This window comes from Podarcis muralis, chromosome 1, assembly GCF_964188315.1.
Source record: "Podarcis muralis chromosome 1, rPodMur119.hap1.1, whole genome shotgun sequence".
NCBI lineage: Eukaryota > Metazoa > Chordata > Lepidosauria > Squamata > Lacertidae > Podarcis > Podarcis muralis.
The window spans coordinates 67,975,790-67,998,721 of record NC_135655.1 but is presented as its reverse complement, the minus strand read 5'-3'; the positions used below and the strand labels follow the sequence as shown (position 1 = coordinate 67,998,721).

At 41.3% G+C, this 22,932-nt stretch overlaps 1 protein-coding gene across 1 annotated transcript; it reads left to right on the top strand.

Moving 5' to 3' along the window:
* Positions 1–16: 16 nt before the first annotated feature.
* LOC114597877 (uncharacterized) lies at positions 17–22,361 on the top strand. The gene is made up of 8 exons (XM_077930427.1): positions 17–4,704; positions 7,021–7,161; positions 9,740–9,940; positions 10,423–10,610; positions 11,483–11,696; positions 12,644–12,742; positions 16,202–16,269; positions 20,508–22,361. The coding sequence occupies exons 1-8, from the start codon at positions 4,372–4,374 to the stop codon at positions 20,662–20,664; spliced, it is 1,401 nt and encodes a 466-aa protein (XP_077786553.1). The 5' UTR covers positions 17–4,371; the 3' UTR covers positions 20,665–22,361.
* Positions 22,362–22,932: the final 571 nt, after the last annotated feature.

Below are 22,932 nucleotides of genomic sequence, written 5' to 3'. Positions count from 1 at the left end.
CAGCATACTGTATGTTTAATTTATAATTCTCTGTAGAATTCTACAGACTTGGAAAAGCTATCCTTAAGGTGCATTTCATTAACTGTTCTCACACATCGGGTGTCTAGACAATTTTGGAAGGAACAGTGTCCATGTGAAATCTTTGATCTGTCATTTTTAGGAACCTTCTCACTTTGCCCTATAATTTTGGGTCAGTAAAGATGATGGAGAAGAATACAACACTTCACCATTGAATTTTCATTCTGAGCATATCTGTTTCATGGGCCCTAGAACAAAGAATATCCATTTGTTGTTGAAGTTCTAGTGCTACCTATTCAAAAAAGCAACTGTTTTTCCTCATTCCTGTGTAGCAGTCTCAGTAGTCACTGGGATACAATTGCTTCTATAATACTCATTTGATTTCAAGATAGACATCACTTAGTGTATCTTTTTTAAAGTACTAAAGCAATGTTACACTTCATAAATTTGTTTTTCACTAATGTGGGTAGTATTAATGTTTCTGAAGAAAAACGCTTTTTATCAAACCGTTTATAGAAAAACTTTAACCTTCCTAAAGAAAACTATGTCCGCTTTTAGTGGAATTGCACAGTCTCTACTGAAGTTTTTCTAAAGCAAATGATTATAATTTGGAATGAAAATGTTAGAGCCTGTTCCTTATAGCAACCTTCCCCAACCACCTGTCCTCCTAAACTTGGGAAAGGCACCAGGTTGGCTGCTAATAATAATAATAATAATATGTTTTATTATTTACACCCCACCCATCTGGCTGGGTTTCTCCCACTACCCTGGGCGGCTTACAGGCTGCCTTACAGTGTGAGAACCTGAAGTGTGTGGTCCCTCCCACCCATGAAATTCTATTTGTTTAAAAGAGCTAGGTGGTTATCCACACAATCTCCCCACCTACATATTGCAAGTCACTTTCACTGCTAAGAAGCTGCTAGCAGAGCTGAGTAACAGCGTGGGAAACTGATCTATTCTGTTTCCAAATGTCCAACTCCTATGATTCATGAAATGAATTTCCAGTCCAGTGACAGCAAGGCAAAACATGGGGATGCGATCTGAGTAAATGAGTCAGGCAAGAAGAAGACTGATAAATGTTCAGTTAAAAACAATTGTGATATCATCACTTTGTTCCCTGCCTCACTGAACTGGAATGATTTGGGAGCTGCCCATGGTATGGCCAGTTTGGACATGCTTTGTGTGTGAGTCTTATGTGGTAGCTTTCAATAGATATAATTTGAAGAAGCAAAGGGGAGGAGACACATCAAGGTGGGGCTACATTATCACATGATCCTACCAAACTCTTTGTGGGGGGTCTCTAGGTTCATTGTAAAAAGAGCTGGTAGTAAGTTCAGTCTGTTAATGTGGCCAAAATCTATTGCTCATTCTTACTCATTCTTTATCTGCTATATTGGCCTTTAAGGTAGGGGCCTGCATATCTGTTTTGCTTATCTTGCTATATTTCCCTAATTACAGTACCTAATGGGTGGAAGTTCCTTGAGTTGGCCTGCAGAGACAACCCAGGAGGGAAATGTGTACCGTTGTTAAAGAGTAACAGAGTTTAGGCTTTATCAAATTAGGGTTTAAGATCTGCATGGAAGGTTATAAATGACTGGCTTAACCCCCAGGCCCTTGTGCATTTTTTAATTGAATGGTGGTACCATAATGGAAAAAGCTAATTGGAGTCCAAAACATGTAAAGGGTTGCTAAAGGCTGGTCCAGACTGTTGCAGGTAAGGGCTTACATGGCTTCATCCCGAGTCCAAAATAAATAATCCCTAACATATTGGGGGAAACATGACATGTTGGGGAGGAGGTTTTTAGCCTAGCTTCCCCAACTTGCTAGTCTTCTGTGTGGAGGATTGTGTGTATGTGAAGGAGAATTAAACTATGTGACCCCAAGTTTACCGTCTCAATCAAAACTTCACTAGGGAGGAGCAGAGAGATAGAAGCCATTATTTTGGTAGGGCACATTGTATGCACATGCTAAAAGACCAGGAAGAGTTTGGGCTTTGCTCCAGCCATGGTAAAAGTTTGCTTCTAAACCACCTCTGGCTGTCATAAAGTTTAATAGTTTATTCCCCCCCCCCCCATAGAATTTGATCTGGGACAAAGAACCTGTGGCTCTCCAGATGTTCTTGGACTCCAGCTCTCAAAACCACCAGCCAGCATGTCCCAAGTGTCAGAAATGATGGGAGTTGGGAGTCTACCAACATCTGGCAGGCCACAGGTTCCCACCCGGACTTACATGGAAGAAACCAACAAGTGGCGTACTTGGGGATGCCACTCAGGCTCAGGGTGTAATATTTTCTCAAGGACTTTTGTTTCTAAAAGGAAGGGCCACTATAAGCTACGGAAAACTTTCAAAAGATACTATATGAGAAAATAGTTTTCCATTTCTTCACGTAGACAGCTTCTGAGTTATCTGTGAGTGCATTCCTTCCTTGAGAAACTTCAAGGTTTTTCAAGTGTTGGATTGCCTAATACCTTGATTATAATCTTGTTGACTTCTCATGTGCTGGAGCTCCATATGAAATGTAGGCACGTCTGATTTCCTGCCAAAAAAAGGGGAGACAGTTGCTATGCTAGAAACAAATAGAATAATTGCTAGATTTTATGTAGCTTGTCCTCAATTTTCTATAGATAGCTTGAGGGCCATGCCGAGAAAATGCCAGTGACATATGGTAGATGGCTACTTTTTACAAAAACAGGGCAGAATTACCAGTAGTTATTTTTGTGTGTGTTTAATGGTTGCTTGTTTCATTTAATTGTGGCTGCTTTTGCAGGTTGTCAAATGGACCCCATGAGTGGGTCTTCTAAATGTAATAGAGAATAAGATGATGGACAAGAGGCAATTTAGCAAGCTTGGCTCAGCTTGCTAAACTCATTCTATAAATACTTGGAGCAAACGTACACACCTGTCTATAAACCCTACTGCTTTTTATATTGGTTGCTGGGTGCCCTCATACAGCCCTGACCAAGTCAGTTATGTGAGAAGGATTATGCACCCCACTAAAATGGTGGCATGGAACATATGGCCCTTCATATGTTAATGGACTTCTAACTCACATCAGCCCCAACCAGCAGAGCCAACAATGGTGGTAGATGGAATCCAACAAAATCTGGAAGGCCACAGATTCCCCATCCCTGCTCTAAATTAGTGCTAGGTTCTACACAAAACAATGGCTGAGGTCTCTGATTCCTTAAGAAACATTGATAACATGATGGGTTGGATCAGAACAGAGTACGCCCTGTGAAATAAGTTAAATCTCCCATCTAGTCTGAAGATAAAGACTCCCAAGAGCTGCATGATCTGTAAATTGACCACAAGCTTTCATTACTATCATATGCCCTGTACTATTGACTCAATTAAGAGTCTCTTCCCATCTTTGTTTATAGAGTAGCAAACTAAAGTATATGGGGAAATGATACAGGATGATGTGTTTTGTAGGAAAACAGGCAACATAATTTTCACCTCTGTCACAATTCGTGAATTACATAAAACTTTCACTATTCAACTGCAATAACGGGGACAATTGTAAACCATAAAGATTGAAATGGAATTTTTGAAAAGCTAAAACATGAAGACAATAGGCATCTGGGGGGAAAGCCAAGAAATAGTTGATATTAATATGCTTATTGGGTCTACCCATTAATTACAGAATGTTTAGCTGATTAGTTTTCTGCTTTGTAAACCAATTTAGGCTACTACAGTCCTATACCACTTACCTGGGAGTAAATCCAATTGAAGTCAATGGGACTTCTGAGCAGATGTGTATAGGATTATCTGTCCAAAACATCAATACAGAGATACCTTTGTGAGGTACTGAAAGGAGTCTGAAAGAGCTTGCAGTTTAGTACATGAAAGTTGTCATTCATAGCTAGAAGGAATGTCAAACATTTCCCTTTTTATTACTGTAACACTTCAGATCTAAAATCGCCTCCAAAAAGAATATGTGCTTTAACTTCTAGTCTTGGGAATTCAGTTTTGACTTCAACAATCGGTTCCTGCCATTGACTGATGTTTTAGTCAATTAATCAATTAACTGAAGAAATAAAAGCCCAGATTCTTGCAGCTTACACTACCTGGCACGTCTGAGTTCAAATCTTTGTTTGCATCCCTGGTCTGAAGCTTCTATTTCTGCTCCTTTCATTCTGGGCTCCAGTAACAGTTTAATAATTGATGCCAGGTGATACCTTTAGTTGATGGCTTTTTTTCACACTAGCCTTGCAATCTTCATTATCTCTCCCAAGTAGTTGGTAGAAGGGCTGTTTTTGACCAGATAAGCAAGAGGTAGCAGCTATTTAGCCAGAAAGTGTAGAACTGGAACTCTCAGCAGTTCTACAGATTTCCAGGAAACGCTTCTCAAATATGCCACAAAAGACATTATCCCAGAGAGACCCGCACAGGGCCAATCTGTCGACGAAACCATCTCTGCTGGAAAATGCGGCCGGCGGCAAAGGCATTTCCGCTATCGATGGCAGCGGTGCTGGTGTCACAACATCCTTTACTAATGGCAAGCCGAGTCTTGACGGGCTTACTGGAAAATCTCCCCTTTCTACCCTATCTTTTGGGGATCATCACGCCAATCTGTGTCGTGGGGCGAGGCCTGTTTGTCGGATTCGCCCAACCAGTGCTGTGATCCAAGGAGGCTCTGTTGCTCACATCAACCGTCTGCAAGGAGAACTTGTGAGAAAAAGGAAGGTCAGTGGCTATTTGTGTGCTAAAGTGACATGCCTCAAAACACAGGGCAATGTGTAATTTTGAGACATAAGTAAAAATTACTTTTAAAACTTGACTTTTAGTATCGTGGTTTCTAAATGGTGAAAATAATCTTGCTATTTTTATAAGTAATCGTTATGAAATTTACGAAATAAATAAATTAAGGTCTTAAATTAAATTAAGGTATATAATAAAGGTTCATAAATGTACCAAACAAACACGTACATAGATATATAGGCCGCATGTCTGAAGCTGCACAGGAGAGCAGCCATGGAGCCATTTTGACTCCCAAGCTGACCAGGTGTTTTCTCTGCAAGGTCAAATGGAGGAGCCTCCCCATTGTCTTTTCCTTCACAAATCCTGTCTTAAGGGTATATCTGTGTATGAATAGGGTGAGCCTGTGACTTGGCTCAGGAGCTAAGTATTTACCATTACAAAAGACTGGCCAGGCTCCCCAGGGTATCAATCCAGTAAACATTAACAGGTAACTTGCCAGACAGGAGGTAAACAATCCACTCAGTTTTTTGCTTTAGCCTGCCCTTTCTGTGATGCAGGTATGATGTTTCTGTGGGTGGTCTTTGACTCCAAGGTGGGCAATTTAAAATGTCTATATAAGGGCGGACACACCTTGGTTCTGGGTCCTCCTCCCTCCTGTGTGTGAAGGGGGCACCCTGTTGCAACAGTTCAATAAAGATCAGGCTTACAAGCCGCTTTGCTTCTCAATATTCTCTGGTTGGCCTCTGTTTTTTTTCCTCCGACCGATGGAGAACCTACAAAGGACTCTATAAGGACTCTTGTGTCCCACATAAGGGAATAAGGGCAAATTTTCGTTTATTTCAGTTATTTTATTATTATTTTTCCCCGCTTCCCGCCTCCCCCCCTCCCTCTATTTCAGTTATTTTATAAGAATGCAAGGATGCCATTTCTGGGCTGGAAGGATAGATCTTGGAGAAAAGAGTTTCCATCCTAGCTCCGTAATAGATTGAATGTTATCATAATTCTCTTTTGCTTTAAAGTTATTAGAGACAGGAATGTTCTATTACTCGAGCAAGAATCAGTTTTCTTTTGTTATGTTGTATTGGAAATGAGTAACACTCCTAGCAAAGTCAGCTGTTTCTGCTTATTCATTCTTAGATTGTTCAGAGTCTTCCATAATCTATGAGACTCTTATTGCTTATCTGTATCTAGATTGTTCTAATGGGTGGGATTTAGCTAACCAGCAAGGACTTCCACCTGTGAACTGGGCTTTCCATGAGATGTATTCAGAATATTTTTTGCTCTTATGTCCACAAAACAAAAAAGATATTTATATGAACAGGAAAGCATGGGCTAAATGCCTGTGTTAAGGCCTTGTGTTTTTCAATAATAATGCTCCCTCGGCCTGAAAGCGGGATGCACGCCGCAACCCCATAGTCGCCTTTGACTGGACTTCCAGGGGTCCTTTACCTTTTACCTTTTTATCTGCAGCCTCGCTGTGAGTGAGTGCACAAAACTAATTCAGAATCTGATTGGCAGAAGGTCATCTGGTCCATGTAGTTTACCTGAATGAGATTGCAGCCCCTCTAAGAAGCAAACAGCATGTCCTTTTTGTTTGCTAACTGTTGGTTCCGTGCTCGGTCTAAGATGCACATGGCCAGTACAATTCCTTTAACCTCTTTCTGCTGTAACACTACATGTTTTAAAGATAGATTATTGCTCAGCATAGGGGGACGCGGGTGGCGCTGTGGGTAAAAGCCTCAGCGCCTAGGGCTTGCCGATCGAAAGGTCGGTGGTTCGAATCCCCGCGGCGGGGTGCACTCCCGTTGCTCGGTCCCAGCGCCTGCCAACCTAGCAGTTCGAAAGCACCTCCGGGTGCAAGTAGATAAATAGGGACCGCTTTCTAGCGGGAAGGTAAACGGCGTTTCCGTGTGCGGCTCTGGCTCGCCAGATGCAGCTTTGTCACGCTGGCTACGTGACCCGGAAGTGTCTCCGGACAGCGCTGGCCCCTGGCCTCTTGAGTGAGATGGGCGCACAACCCCAGAGTCTGTCAAGACTGGCCCGTACGGGCAGGGGTACCTTTACCTTTACCTTTATTGCTCAGCATGCTTTTCTTTCGCTTGAAAGATTATTTGTGTGCTTGGAGAAGTGTGTTGAACTCCCCCACCCACCCACACAGCCATGGCAGACATACCTTAAGCTAACAGATTCACATAGGAACAGTTTCAAAATTGTTCAATTTAGAGAAATGGCTGCAATAAATTTTATGAGCTGAAATTATCCAGAATGATATTAAGACAAAAACTATCTGCATGTCATCAGGAATGCGAGGACCTGAAGAAACAGAACAAATGCTTGTCAAATGAGCTGCATTTGGAAAGAATTTTTATGAAATCGGAAAGCGAGCTGGGCATGAGAAATCTCAGAAATATAAACCATGGACTGCAAACACTAGTTAAAGAGGTATGAAACCACCACTGAGCTCTTTTCTCCTGTTTTTTTTTACCAACATTACTTGACATAATGTAGTTCCCTTTAAAGAATATAGAAAACTTCCCCTGCTGTGAAATTAGAGGAAATGACGTAGCTATTTTAAAAAAAAATTAACCATTAGAAAGTATTATGCTGTTGTTGTTCATAATTAAACATCAGGTACAACTTGTGACTTAAATTATATTTTCTCCAGTAAAATTACCTCCAAACAACAAGCTGAAAACGTTTTGATCAGCTCCACTACAAATCTCACTATAAGAAGCAATTGGACCTAAAAGCAAGGCTTGAACTCCACTTCTGCAATGCAGTGGCAACTATGGCTGCAATCGTAACCCCACTTCCCTGTGGGGTTTAAGCTCTGTTGAATTAAATAGGAGTAACTTCTGAGTAGACATGGTTAGGAATGCACTGTAAACTAAATACTTTTTCACAGCTGGCTCCATGGGCTGCTTCACACACACAAAAATTACATTTTTAAAAGTATACACCTAAAAGCAAAACCGCCCAATCCAAAAATAGAGATCTGTGCTTGGTAATTCTTCTAGGTCAAGAAATGTGCACAGAGATTGCATGTTCATACTCAGGTGCACATCCCAGGAGGTACAGCAGAGTGTGGGTGTGGGTTGTGGTTTCCCTTACACCTTGCAGGTATAAATAGGAGTGTAAATTTCTATCCACCAACTAGGCCACTGCTCGGCATAGTTCATAGCTTCTCTGAGTTATTCAAGCCCCTTCGCCACGGCAAGGCAGTGATCCATGAAGGGGTTCGTGACCCCATGGACCAGAGCATGCCAGGCACTTCTGTCTTCCACTGCCTCCCGCAGTTTGGTCAAACTAATGCTGGTAGCTTCGAGAACACTGTCCAGTCATCTTGTCCTCTGTCGTCCCCTTCTCCTTGTGCCCTCAGTCTTTCAGGGCATTTTCCAGGGAGTCTTTTCTTCTCATGAGGTGGCCAAAGTATTGTAGTCTCAGCTTCAGTATCTGTCCTTCCAGTGAGCACTCAGGGCTGATTTCCTTAAGAATGGATAGGTTTGATCTTCTTGCAGTCCATGGGACTCTCAAGGCCACTAGTTGTGCAAGTATATGTGTATGGTGAACTTGAGTCATTGAACATCAGCTTTATCCTTAATCCTTTCAAAATGAGCTTGACTCTGAGATACAGACATCAGAATCCCAATATCCAGGATAAAGCATTTAATCCAAGTCTTTTAGCGGAGCCATCCTATACATGCCTACTCAGAAGTGCATCCCATTAAGCTTAATGAAATTACTTCCAGGTAAGCATTTATAAGAAGAGCCTGCTGAATCAGGCCAAAGGCCCATCCATAGGCGTGCAGTCTCAGTCCCCCCCCCCCTTCTTTTTTTATGAATTAAGATACGAATACAGAAAAGAGGATTTGAAACCAGTGGGACGTGACTGGTATTGTGGAGGTTAATTGCTCAACTTATTGAGTAAAAAGGGCTTGCCACCACACAAACACAAAAATGCAGTTTTCCATTTGACTTAAAATATTGATCTATGTTAACTTTAAAGTAATCTTTTTCATCAGAGAGAAAGAAGAAGAATATTGTGAAGAAGCATTATGAACTGCTTATGTTTTTTTGAAAAGGAAACCCTGATTCCTCTTCTTTGATTACAGAGAGGTTGCCAGTGTGAACGTTACTGATGAATATTGTATGGGTAGTTTATGTCTGGCTGGGTCAGATTCAATATTTTGGCAGGAAAGCTATATTAAAGGTCTGCCAAAGTTTCTGCCCTTTGTAGAACATTACGCTTTTCTCAGCGTAAGGAAAAACAAAGTGAAAATAAATCAGGCGAGAAAACCTACTGGCAGAGAATTTGTTGCTAACAACTCTTAGCAGGTTTGCTATGATCAGGCACTAAAAGAATGAGGGGCTGTAAAAAAACAAAACAAAACAGGTTTAATTTCTGTGGGTGTTTGCGCATTGTGACAATACTAAAAACTTTTAAGCAAAAATGAAAGGAATAAAAAGTTGACATATTTTAAAAATACCTATTTCTATATGTTGAAAAACTGCAGGAGGCTTTAAATCATAAGCCCCTTGTGAGAGTTGTGAGGAGACCCTTCACAGAGCTCCTGCTCCCAGCACCCTTAACAAACAACAGTTCCCAAAATTCTTTGGGGAAAGCTATAACTGTCAAAGTGGTATAAGAGTGCTTTCAATATATGGCGTGAATAGTTCGGCAGATCCAAACTATTCTGGAAAGCTTTTGGCACACTCCCTAGATCCCATACCTTTCTGAATCTGAAATTTGATCTAAGCACATGCAAGTGAAAACTGCAATGGCTTCTTTGTTTCCCCCCTGTGACAAATTTTAGATTGTAATCTCCTCAGGGCACTGACCTATTTTCTTGCACTCTGTAAAGTGTTGCTGACATCAGATAGTATGTAGCAACAATTCCCTCTCTCCCCCACCCCTGAAATATTAGAGGGGCCATTCTCAAAGGTGCATGAGTTTTATCAATGACTGTGGAATAAGAAACCCCTTTCTAATACTGTATTCACATGTTCTTTTGCTCATCAGCTGAAGCAGAAGCTGAATGCCTCTCAGCAGACAGCAACAAAATACTCCAAGCTTGTGGAGGAGGCCTCTCTGGCTCAGGCAGAAGCTGAGAAAGGCCAAGTGGAGGCTGAAGCCCAGGAAAAGTTGTGTCGGGAGCAGCAAGAAGCAGTTCAACTGGAGAACATCAGCTTAAAAGAAGAAACTCAGCAGCTGAAGAGAAAGGTCTGAGCCTTAGATCACATGCTTGCACCCTGAATTAACTACCAGTTGTCGGGATCCCATATCTGTCAGGGTAGAATGTATAAGAGCAAGCCTATCAAAATATCGCCTTTGCCTACGTCAGCCTTTCTCAATCTTGGGTCCCCAGATGATGTTATGCTACAGCTTGCATCATTCCTAATCACTGGTCATGCTAGCTAGAAATGGTGAGAGTTGTAGTCCAACAACATCTGGGGACCCAAGGCTGAGAAAGACTGGCCTACAGCGATGTAGTAGAATAAATCTCGCACTGCACAGGGCCAAACTTCGCATGGAGCAATGTGACTCATTCGCCTCAGGCAGTGGCTTCCACGCTATTTTTCTTCCTTCAAACTCTTATCTTTGCCTTTGTTTTTATAGGTGTTAAAACCTCTAAGGGTTGGCTGTCACGGCAACTTTCTGCCTTAGAGAGGGGAAAACATGTTTTTCTGATTTGTTTCTTTCAGTTAACCGAAATGCAGCAGCTGTTAGCACAAGTGGAAAAGAGCCACTTTGAAAGTCAGATGAAACTAGAGAGAATAACAATGGAGAGGGAAGTCATCCGTGAGGAAAAACGATATTTGGAGCACGAAAGGAATGAACTAAAGCAGAAACTGAAAGGAACACTAGAAGAGAATTTGAAGAGTAAAGAAAGGTAAGGTTTTAATTGAGACACACCCACCCACCCACTTTTTTTACAGGCTCTTTCCCATCCCAGAAAACAGTTGCTCCTTTCCTGATAAATATTTGTCTATTGCACAGAGACGTTCCCAATCTTGACAATGGTGTATGATTGTTTATTCATTTAATTTTATACCTAACCCCATTTTGTAGTCTCTGTGTAATATGCTACCTCTCATTTTGTGAAATATTAATCCCTTTCATCCTTAGTTGTCTTAAAATTGGGATAAATATAGTAAAGTATATAGCTTTGAACCAAGGATGGCACATCTGTGGCCCTCTGGGTGTGTGCTTGTTGAAGTCCAACTCCCATCAGCCCAAGCCAGCATGGCCAATGGTCAGGGATATAGGGAGTTGTAGTCCAACAACATCTGGAGGGGCCATAAGCAGTTGCAGCCAGTGGCTTAGTCATGCTGACCACATGACCCGGAAGCTGTACGCCGGCTCCCTCGGCCAATAAAGCGAGATGAGCGCCACAACCCCAGAGTCGGCCACGACTGGACCTAATGGTCAGGGGTCCCTTTACCTTTACTTTTATGATCTCTTAAAATCCGCTGAGAGCAGCTTCTTAACAACACCATGAGGTTCATTCAGCAGTGACATTCACACATTATCCAAGCCTGAAAACCTTTTGGAAATGTCATTTGATCTGCCTGTTTACCTGTCTTTGGAGTTTAGAGTTAAGTTGAGAAACAAATTTAATTGAATTCGAAGAAGTATTATTCTGCTCTCACAATTTCATTTCATTTTATTCATTTCATTTCATTTCATTGTTACCTAGTTTAAGCCTTTAGGATGGGGAAGCCTATACCTCTAAATAAATATTTTTCCTTCCACCTAATCCAGTGAAATCTCTCAAAGATGTAGAACAGAAGCTGCTGAAGAAGCTTTAGAGAAAGCAACCTTGCTTCATTACGAGTCGGAAAGGGGGAAGCGCTTGCTAGAACGGGACATAGAAGAGAAGGAAAAACAGTGTGAGATGTGGATGAAGAAATATAGTGCCATGGCAGACCTCTGGCAATCCCAAGAGGAAGAAAAATCAAGAAGGCAAAACAAAGCTGTATGTACCACTTTGATACATTATGAAATCTGAATGGCTCTGTCAATGACTCTGGGCTTTGTTCTGGGAGCCCTCGTGGCTTGAGGTAACTGATCCAGTGAGTTACTTGGGGGCAAGACACAACTTTAAATATATGTTTAAAAAATGAACTTGGACTGGCTCTTTATCTAGAAAAAGCAACTGCAAGGTCCTGTCCCCATGCAACCCCAGCCTGAATTTAAACTGTGGCTCAGGATGAGGAGTGTTTATCCCTTTCCCCTCTGTCCTCTGGCAAATAGCAGCTGGGGTGGGGTGGAGTGGAAGTGATGCAAGGAAACAGATTAACCCCTACTACAGCCTTGACTAAAATGAGGGAGTCCTCAACAGCAGGGTTTTGTTTTGCTAGCAGAGACACAAAGCCTGTATAAGCGTGTTTTCTAATCCTGTGTTTAAAGTCACGTCTTGTTTGACCTTGTGTGTGCTTACATCGCAGAACCCTGGTATAGCTAACTGCCAGAGCCTGGCCTTCTGATTTCACTGTTGCCTGGTCAACAGAGCTGAAGCTTACGCACTTCAGCCGCTAGCTTCTCCAGTTTCCAGACCTCTCTTTGAACAGTCAGTCCTAGCTATGGAATCATCACTGTATGTGTCTGAGTGGAATGGGATGCCATCTTCCTCTCCTCCTTCCCTGCACCCCCCCCCCTGCACCTTTGGGAGACTCTAAGCAGATTTTGGGGGTGTATGTGGTGCAGAGAAGATGGTGATATCCTGTCGTACAAGTGGAAATCCACTGGATTCACACTACGACATTTCTGAAGGAAAACAAATAAGTAATTGAAATGAGGGATGTCTTTTGTGTCTTCCTGGTAGTCTAAAACTCCTCCCACCCCCCTTTGTATTTCTGAATAAGCAGCCCCAAATAAGGTTAAACTTTGCCATCAGCATTTATTCTTCCCTTCTCTTCTTAGTGTCAGGTGAAAATGAAGAGCTATTTCTTGTGTATCAATGAAAGCAATGAGCACATAACAGTATTAAGAAATGAAGATGGAACTCCACAGAGATTTGCGGTAAGTGTGGGATAAGCAGACTCCTATAATTAATGCATGAAGGGGTTAAGACCATAGAGTAAAATGTCCTGCCAGGCTTAGCTGGGTTACTCTCCCTCACCTTGTAAGGAAAGATTATAAAACTCCTTGTTCTTTCATACCACCATGTGAACTCTGGCAAGCAAAGAGGTCTGAACCAGTTGCTCCAAGCTCAGACTGCATGGCTTACGCAAACTGTAGTTGTGTTTCTATACAAATAATTTAGAAACATTCACCACTTTGGAACCTAAGTTTTGCTGCCTGTGTTTTCTTATTGCTGTATGGAAAAACACATAAATCTGACCTTTGAAGAGTTTGTAAGTAAACTATTTTTAACTTACCAAACACATGGACTCTTTGTACGCTAAGGGAAGAGAAGAGCTTTGAAAGCACCTTAGAACAAAAACCAACAGTAAACAACTTGGAATTTACTTCCATTGAGATCAGAGGGGAAAACACCAGTACTGTGTTCCATATGTCACAAGATGGAAATGGCACCATGTAAACTTGTACAGAATGAAACAGTGCTGCAAAGAGCTCAGGATTACAGCTCAGGACTAGTTTTTATTTTTTATATAAATGAACTAAGCAAATGTGCAAGAATAAGCATGTTTCAAATATGAAATTTGGGTGGTAGTATATTGGACTAGTGGAAATAACAGCCTGTTAAGTATCAAGCTAACAGTCACTCATCTTCAACTTTTGCTTTCCAAAATGCTTTGTAAAAAACCCCAAATACTTGGTGTATCACGACTGCACCTGCCTCTTGGGACGCTCCACCAAACAGCAAATTAATATACTTAATTATAGATCAATTTCACTTTGATTTTTGTTTTTTAAAAAGACAAAGTAATGTGCCATATGCACACAAGTAACAAAGAGAACCTTGAGCTTGGGCCAAAATTTATTAAATTGCGATAAACTATGATAAACTGGAATTATGGATTTGCTTTTTCTTCCCGTCCTAGAGAGGATTGGATTATTCTTTGGCGCAGGACAACTTCCTTAGATTTTCGGCATTAATGTTCCATTTCTGTATGTACTTTCTTGGGAGGAAGCCCCACTGAACTCACAAGTTTTACTTATTAGTACAGAGCGTTATGAGAACATAAATGGAGCCCTGGTGTAACAGTCCAAGGCATTTAGTGTGACATTTAGTTTTATTATTTAACACACATAAAGGACAAAAAATGAAATAAAAAGCAAAGTGTTGTTTCTAATTTCAGCATCTGCCCTTAGTGGCGAAATGGACAAGGCACTATGTATCTCTATAGTTACTGGTAGTACATAACAAGAAGCAATAGTTCCTAAATTAGAAACCCAAGACTTTCTCACTCTGCCTGGCAGAGAGGCACATGTGGAGAATTTACCAACAATATGTAACTGCATGTCACTTAGCCCCTTAGTATTGGAAGATGCTTGGCCAATTGCTAAATTTAATGCAGACAATTGAAGGATATGCTCCTTACTTGACATGCCAAAATACCAGAAGTGTTTTGCATTGAATGTTGTATTCAGTGGATGGAATAGCTTTGTATCATGTGAGTCTAGAAATGGAAGAAAACAGGCAAATCATTTTGTGTGGGTAGCATTCATGCCTACCTCCTACCGTCGGAGGAAAGATCTGTTTATCTTCTGCTGTGGGATTCAACTCATTTTTGAAAGAGGCAGCTAAGATGTGAATAAATTTACCAAATATGCCCGTGCATGCTGTCATAATTGAATTAGCTTTGGCAATCTGACTGATTAATTTGCTCAGCATGTAAAACTCAAAAATAAACTGACAGGAGTTAGAAATTGGGTAATTTATAACATTTGGAATTTTTAAATGAAATGGTGCATGTAGGGTTCACTTTAATCATATTTTTAAATTCCTGAGAGAAGGCTCTAATTATTTGTCTCTTGGCAGCCTCCTGTTCTATTGTGACGAGCTTATTGTCATGGAATTGCAACTAGACAAAAGAGCTTTTGATTTACATGCACAGGGCACTCCTTCTAGGAGGTATTTTTAGGTATCCAACAGCAACTTGCAACCACCAACTATTCTTGCTTAACTATTACGTTCTTTAAAAACATTAAAGGTTAGGGGAAGGGTGTGCTAACTTGGGATTCGCTCAGAAAAACAAGATGGGTATGAGGCAATTTTGTAGAAATCAGTGATCTGATTAACCTGTGAGATACTTTGAGAATGATCTATTTTCTTATATTTGATAATTAGCAGAATTAAATTATTATGCTCTTTGTCAGAACTGTAAATAAGTCAGAGCTCCCCCTGTTTTAATCAATATTAAAAATGAGATGGATCTCTCCAGCTGATTTGACATACCTAGCTCACACAAAATGGCCCCTAGTAGCTTTGCTTCTTCCTTTTCCATATGAAGGCTCCATGTGAGGAAGGGCCACTTGTAGCTCAGTGGTAGAGCAAATACCACAACTTCTATCTGCAATACCTCTACATAGAGGTGGGAAAGATTCCTGACTGAAACCCCAGCTTTATATCTAGGTAGCCCAAATGGTGCCTTTCATTTCCCATCAGCCCCAGCCACATGGCCAATAGTCATAATATATTGTCTATACCAGGAGCAGCCAAACAGCCAACTCAATATTATTCCTTTAAATCTTGAGGGACCCATAACCAGTTTGTGCAGTGCACTCTCTCCAGTTTTTCCTTTTTTAAAATTAATTTTCTGTTACAAAATCAGTAACAAAGCATTCACAAAACAATTATCATCATTTCTTTGTGCAAACATAAATAATAAAACATGACAAGACTAACAAATGGGTCACTAGGGGGGGTAAATACATACATCTTATTTTATAATACATAATATCTACACCATTTCTACGGTATTCCTTGTCTATGTGTTGTTTCATTTATATATTTAATAAAATCATACCATACAATGTAAAAATTATATTGTTTTTTCTGTCTCCTTGCCACTTTCAGTTTTTGCAACAACTTTCCCATTATGGCTGTTTGCGATGTTTTTCAGGTTCTGGTTATGATCATTCTAGCTGCTGTTAATAAATGTTTTATTAATTCCTTACTTCTTAATTGGCCCATATCTGAAGTATATAGAATAAGTAAGGCTAAGACCAGGGTATGAGCTGTAATCTGAAATATATCTGAGATATATACAAATAGAATTGTTCTATTTGTAAAAACCCACCAGGAAGTGGGGAGTAAAACACCATCCAGAGAACCTTGTGGGTGGGGAGACAACCTTTGAAATAACTGCATAAGCACAGGTCACTGTTAATTCAGGAGCACTTTCTTTTTTTAAGGAGGTGGTAAAACTCAAATTGTCAATGTAATCCCTCTGAATCAGCCCCACACAAGTTTCAGCCATGTCAACAAGACCTTAAGTAATCGCTATGAAGTGGAAGCAATCCTTTATTTATAAAGCAGCTCTTATTTCTTGCTTTTTGCCTATGTTTCAGGAAGGAGAGCAAGTTTGTTTTTCAGTCCCTGGTGTTGACAATGAAGAAAAGGCCAAGAGCACTGACAGGTAGGACTTTTATAGTCTCTGACATCTCCTAACCTCCAACTTCACAGTGAGCTATCTGTGCAGAGGATCTGACAGGTAATAAATTAATATGTTTACTGGCATATTCAAGACAGGAAATAAACTGATGGAAAGGCACATCTCATTACTTCTGCTTTTCATGTATCCTCTGACAACACTGTCTACCTCTTTCCATCCTTCCTCTCCCTACTAGGTAACAGAAAATTGGCTCCTCTGTGAAAATAAAAATGGGAGCAAAATTTCATGCCCAGGAAAATCAAGACACATAAGAGTTCAGCTCTTCAAAGAGCTTTTTGCTCCTTTAATCATTTTTCTCCTAAAATAATCCATTAGGAATCCTTGAAATCCAAGCTAGTCAAGTGTTGTGGGCTTTTAGTTTGAACTTTATAGTTACAGATCTTTGAAGGAGAAATTGATAAAAAATGAAGTAGCAGTAATGTGAGAGAGAATCAGAAAGAACAAAGAGAGTGTAGAGGAGGAGGAGGAGCAGAGAGCAGCTGCTGAGAGATGAGCAAATTCCTCTGTGAGCTGTCTGTGAGACAACTTTGTGTTGTGCCTTGACTGGCAAGTGCTCACCCTCTTCTTTTGCCCAGTTCATTGCCATCAATGTGAGAGAATCTCTGGGCTCTTCCAGGCGACCTATTTACTAAGCATCCAGATTAGTTTGCACAGCATTTAATGAATATGTTGGATTACATCCAGTCTTTACTGAACATTCATTCGGATTTGTTTGTGGGGAGTTTATATGACAGTGAACATTTATCCTTACTTGCTTGTGTCTTACCTATAATCATGAGCTCATTCCACACTTTTCTATGTGTTTTCCCATCACTTTCCTCATCACAAAAGTATAAATAAGTAAATAAAATGTTGCTGCCTATTGTCTTGGACTGATTGCCCAAGGCCTCAATGTACAGGTAGTGTTGGAGAGTGTTTGTGTAAGGGTGCTACAATAACATGTACAATTCTGGCTGCTCCATCTTAAAAAAAAAAAAAAAAGGAGGGGGAGAAATTGTAGGACTGGAAAAGATGCAGAAAAGGGCAACCAAAATTATCAGGAATCTGGAGCATTTTCTCTACAAGGTTACCATGTTTGGGGCTTTTCAGTTTAACAAAAAAAGTGGCTCAGTGAGGGGTACTGGTAAATAAAAGCATTTAAAAAAATATTCCTGGTGCAGAGAAAATTGTTGCCCCCCCCCCCAAATCTCATAATACCAGAACTTAGGGCAATCCAATGAAGCTGAATGTTGGAAAATTTAGGACAGAGGAAAGGAAACACATTTTCACACAGCACATATGTATAGAACAATGTCACAAGATGACCATCTAAAGCTAGTCTTGGTGGTCACTGACTTATGTTTATGACTTTAGAAAGGCATGAGGCAAATTCATGGAAGATCAGGCTGCCAAATGGCTACGAGTCATGGAAGATAAATGGAACATTCAGTTTCAGAGGCAGTAGGCTGTTGAGTAACCATTACTGGGGAGCTACAGCAGCAGAGGGATTTTGCCTCTAATGTCCTGCTTGGGGGTTTCCTAGAGGCATTTTTAGTTGGCCGCTGTGCGAAACAGGACAAGGTGGACCTTTTGATCTAACCCAACAGAGCTCCTCCAATGTGGCTTCCTTATAGGGACTCACTTTAGCCCAGGAACTACATCCTTCCATCACCCCTTTTGCTTGAAAATGCCTCCCAGAAAACCTGTGTGGTGGCACTCCTCTTCCTTCCTTCAGATCTTTCCTCAAAACCACACAAGCTTTGGAGCCTTTGCTCCACCTTTTAGTCCTCATTGAGATAAGCCCTAAATTCATGTAGCTTCTAAATTCTCTGCACTTATCACTTGTTGCTCTTTTTGCTCGTCTTTCTCTGTCATTTGCTGTTCCCTGCCTAAATGTTGTGTTCCTCAGCAAAGAAACATGTATTATTTCTTGTTCTGTAAAGCCTTTGTAAATTAGAGTTGTCATATTTCAAAAAGCTGCTTTTCCCATCACATTGCCATACATTCAGGTTTCCCCTGACATTTTGCTGATTCGGCAAAATTTCCACGACGCCATTTTTACAACCGAAAACCAGGACATGTCAGGAATTTTCCTGATGTATGGCAAGCCTATGTAAATCAACAGTGCTTTATTAACCTGAGCTAGCTTGCCCAACCTGATACTCTCCAGATGTTTTGGGGGTCCAAACTCCCATCAGCCCTGGCCAGCAGAGCCAGTGGTCAGGGATAATGACAGCTGCTCTCCAAAATATCTGGAGGGCACCAGGATGAGGAAGGCTGATCTAAACATCAGCTGTCAAATGAACAATTTTAACTGCATCAACTTACCCCATTGTATGTTAAGTGGGAAACTTATCGGGCACCCTGGAGAGCCAATTAAGGTTTATACTGTATATGGCTTTGCTTTCTTCCAACATAAAAAGGGCTAAACATAGTAAAAAAATGTGGCTATTTTTTTTCTTTGCTCTACCCCCTCCACTTACTTAATTTATCCCAAATGTAGTTTTGTTATCATAGTCGCTTGGTAAACTGAATAAAAACAAAATTTATCTTTAATCTCAGCTATGCAGATTTTTTAAAATTAAAGGCACAGAACATACTCCCAGCTTCATAAAAATAATGTTGGGTGGAAAAAGTATTACAACTAGGCTGTTTCTAGTTTGGGTTTGCCACCCGTCTTTTTGCATTAACTTGGTAGAAGACAGCACAGACAACAAGCTGAGGTCACTTTGATCGTGTTAAGCAGTTCTCCCACCAGCTGTAATACAATGCAATCAGGTGTTTTTTTAAAGGGGGGGGGGAGATTGTTCTCCGGAAATAAGTGAATATGCTCACTTTTAACCCTGCATAAACCAGAGCAGAGGATCCAAAGGATCCTTTTTTCACTCATTGTGGAGGGGAGTGCAGAGATAAGTCTCCCCTCCCTGGGCACTGCCTTTTTAGAAAGTGTGGCTTCCCCACACTTGTTATTATTTAAGGAAAAGTAAGTTACCTGAAAAAGAACCAATACACAATTGGATCTAGACCACTGGGAACACTGGGTCTGTCTCTAGTCCCAGTAGTCCTACTGCTCAATCAGAGCAGGGTTGCCAAACTTTGGGGGCTATTTGGAGTTTTGAGAATATGCCGTAGCCAAGTCACAAAATGGCTGCTGTGGGGGGTTGTGCTGATTAACACAAAATGGCTGCCATAGGGTGTGACATAACGTAGCCAAAAGAGCAGAAAAAGAGGCAGGGCCACAGAATGATGTGGTCAAGCACATCCCCTATCAATTGGCGGTGGGGGCGGGACACCTACATAAAGCACTGCTGCACTTGTTCATAGAGAGCAGTTCTTTGCATCTCCACTCTTCTCTCTCCTCTCCTGGCATATGATGAACTGTGGGTGTTTGTTGTAGGAGAGACTGAGGCACTGCAAAGAAGAGAGCAGGAAGAGCTCTCTCATGCATTGTGGATTTTTAGGGGATATTTAGTGAGACCTTTTGTAGGTGCCATAGGAGGTACTGGTAGGCACCCTAGTGCCCATGGGCACTATGTTGCAAACCCCTAGATTAGGGCTGCACTTCTGAGTTTGACTTCTGGTCAAAGGGGAAGTCAGCATCTTGTTAAAGAGATACACACTTTCCCATAATGTTTGTTCTGATGATCGTAAGAAGCATTTCCTTTTGTTTGCTGCTTTCAATGAGTAAACTAGGGAGCCTAGTGATTGCTCACTTGTACAGGGAGCAAATCTGTTTGTACAGACTGATCCAGCCTAGTCTTGCAAACACTCTACTTGTCCTTTTTTCTCTTACCCCTCATTTCTCCCATACTAATCATTGCTTGTATATACTGTACATCAGGGTTGCCATATTTCAGACAGAAATCCAGACGGAAAGGTTGTTGAGCTTTTGTGGCAATTTTGCAAAATAATAATAATTTTAAAAATTGGAGCTATTTTTAAGTAAAATCGCCAAAATAACGACACTGCTGACACAGATTGCCATACATCTGGATTTCCCCAGACATTTCAGCAATTTCTGCCTGGACACTGCTTCCAACTGCAGTATTCCATATATGTCCGGGAAATTCTAGATGTATGGCAAAACCTAAAGTGTACATGTACCAAAAGGAGGCATAAAGAAATACATAGCAATGAAATGGGAAAATAACATGCAGTAGAGAAACTATAGACATACTGAGTTTTTGCATTAACTATTATGTTGAGTTTTTATTTCTCTGCAGGATTTTGCATAGAGTTGTTGCACCCAGTTCAAACCCTGGACGTCCTCAGATGTGTGGACTTTGTCCTGCTGAACTGCAGGAGAGAACACCAGCTAGAAGAGGCAGGAAAATCATTGAATATTTCTGGTTTCCAGTTGATGGTAATACTGAAGAGTGATTGGAGAAGAATTAAAAATATAACCAATGATGGGGGGTGGGGGTGGGGTGGGTAGGCAGCTCCGGGACCTTGAGTAGGAGCCACATGTTTTTGCTGGAATGCAAGATTAATTGAAGACCTTCCTTGTACTGGCAAGTGAATGAGGTGATGATGAGACTTTTGTTTGTGACTGTTTGTCATAGATGAAGCCAGAGAATGAGAAACTTAATCCAGCAGAGGTTAGGCAAATCTTTCTTTTTTTTAAATAGGTTTCCTACTTACCAGCATTCTAAATTAAAACACTTGCCTTGCACATCTAATTAAAGGTTACATTCCAGTTGCCTGAACATATTTTGTTAAGATGCAATGTGCATGCAAAGTTGAATCTATGCAGCACTACTACAAGCAATGGATATTAGTCCCAGGATTGTAGGCATGCTGATTATAACCAATTGGCTGTTAAATGTACTGTTGTTCTTTGGTTTGTGTTTGTGTGTGTGTGGAAGCGCCTGCATTTTTTCACTCCTCAAGGTGGATGCTGTGGGACCTGTCATAATGAACTCCTGCACTTCAAAGTGTACCACTAAATGAAAGTGAATGTACATTTGCAAAAGAGAATGCAAGATTTTTTCAATTCAGCAAGATTGATGGTTCTTCAACCCCAAACAGTTGTGTCTGCATCTGTGAAACATGAACAAAGTGCATCCAACAGCAGTTGTCTATCATAGTTTGTGGCTTTGGATTGGTGCAGCAGTATGCATGTCCCATAACGGGCCACTTACACACGTTTATCTGTTGAGAAATAAGGGCCAGTTCATAGAACTATTCTGTCCATTATTAAAAGTAAGCAAATGGGTCATCTGATCATGTGTGCTTGCGAAGCACTGCACCTTTGCCAATATGGTTTGATTTCAGATAGCAAAGAAAAACAAGTTAACAAAGAAAAACAAACCTGACAGCACTGTGACTTGGCCCAAAGGGGGTGGAGGAGCCCAACACAATTGTTACCAAGTCCCAGCACAAGGCTTGCTAAAGCTAGATACAGTACTATTGTGTGGAAAAGGGATCCTTTTCTTCTACTCCTTTCCAGGTGAGATCTGATGGGGCCCTCCCTGTTGAATTGCAGGCGCTGGATAAATACCTTCCTATTCTAGCAGGCGAAGGGACGCGGGAGGCGCTGTGACTTAAACCACAGAGCCTAGGACTTGCCGATCAGAAGGTCGGTGGTTCGAATCCCCGCGACGGGGTGAGCTCCCGTTGCTCGGTCCCTGCTCCTGCCACCCTAGCAGTTCGAAAGCATGTCAAAGTGCAAGTAGATAAATAGGTACTGCTCCTGCGGGAAGGTAAACAGCGTTTCCGTGCGCTGCTCTCGTTCGCCAGAAGCGGCTTAGTCATGCTGGCCACATGACCCGGAAGCTGTACGCCAGCTCCCTTGGCCAATAAAGCGAGATGAGCGCCACAACCCCAGAGTCGGCCACGACTGGACCTAATGGTCAGGGGTCCCTTTACCTTTTTATTCTAGCAGGCATTTTAAGTAGGTTGTATTATGCCTGTTTATGGAACTTGTGCTTTTTACCTGTTACTGCTTTTCATTTTGCTTCAAACTCTGTGTTATTTTATAGCAATGTTTTATTGATAGTTCTGTAAGCTGCTTTGTAACCACCTATGGGGAAATGTGGCTTCTGCATACTGGAAGTTAATAAATATAAACAAACATCCCATGTGTTGTTTAGTTGTTTAATCGTGTCCGACTCTTCGTGACCCCATGGACCAGAGCACGCCAGGCACTTCTGTCTTCCACTGCCTCCCGCAGTTTGGTCAAACTCATGCTGGTAGCTTTAAGAACACTGTCCAACCATCTCGTCCTCTGTTGTCCCCTTCTCCTTGTGCCCTCCATCTTTCCCAACATCAGGGTCTTTTCCAGGGAGTCTTCTCTTCTCATGAGGTGGCCAAAGTATTGGAGCCTCAGCTTCAGGATCTGTCCTTCCAGTGAGCACTCAGGGCTGATTTCCTTAAGAATGGAGAGGTTTGATCTTCTTGCAGTCCATGGGACTCTCAAGAGTCTTCTCCAGCACCATAATTCAAAAGCATCAATTCTTCGGCGATCAGCCTTCTTTATGGTCCAGCTCTCACTTCCATACATCACTACTGGGGAAACCATAGCTTTAACTATACAGATCTTTGTTGGCAAGTTGATGTCTCTACTTTTGTCTACGTTTGTCATTGCTTTTCTCCCAAGAAGCAGGCGTCTTTTAATTTTGTGGCTGCTGTCACCATCTGCAGTGATCA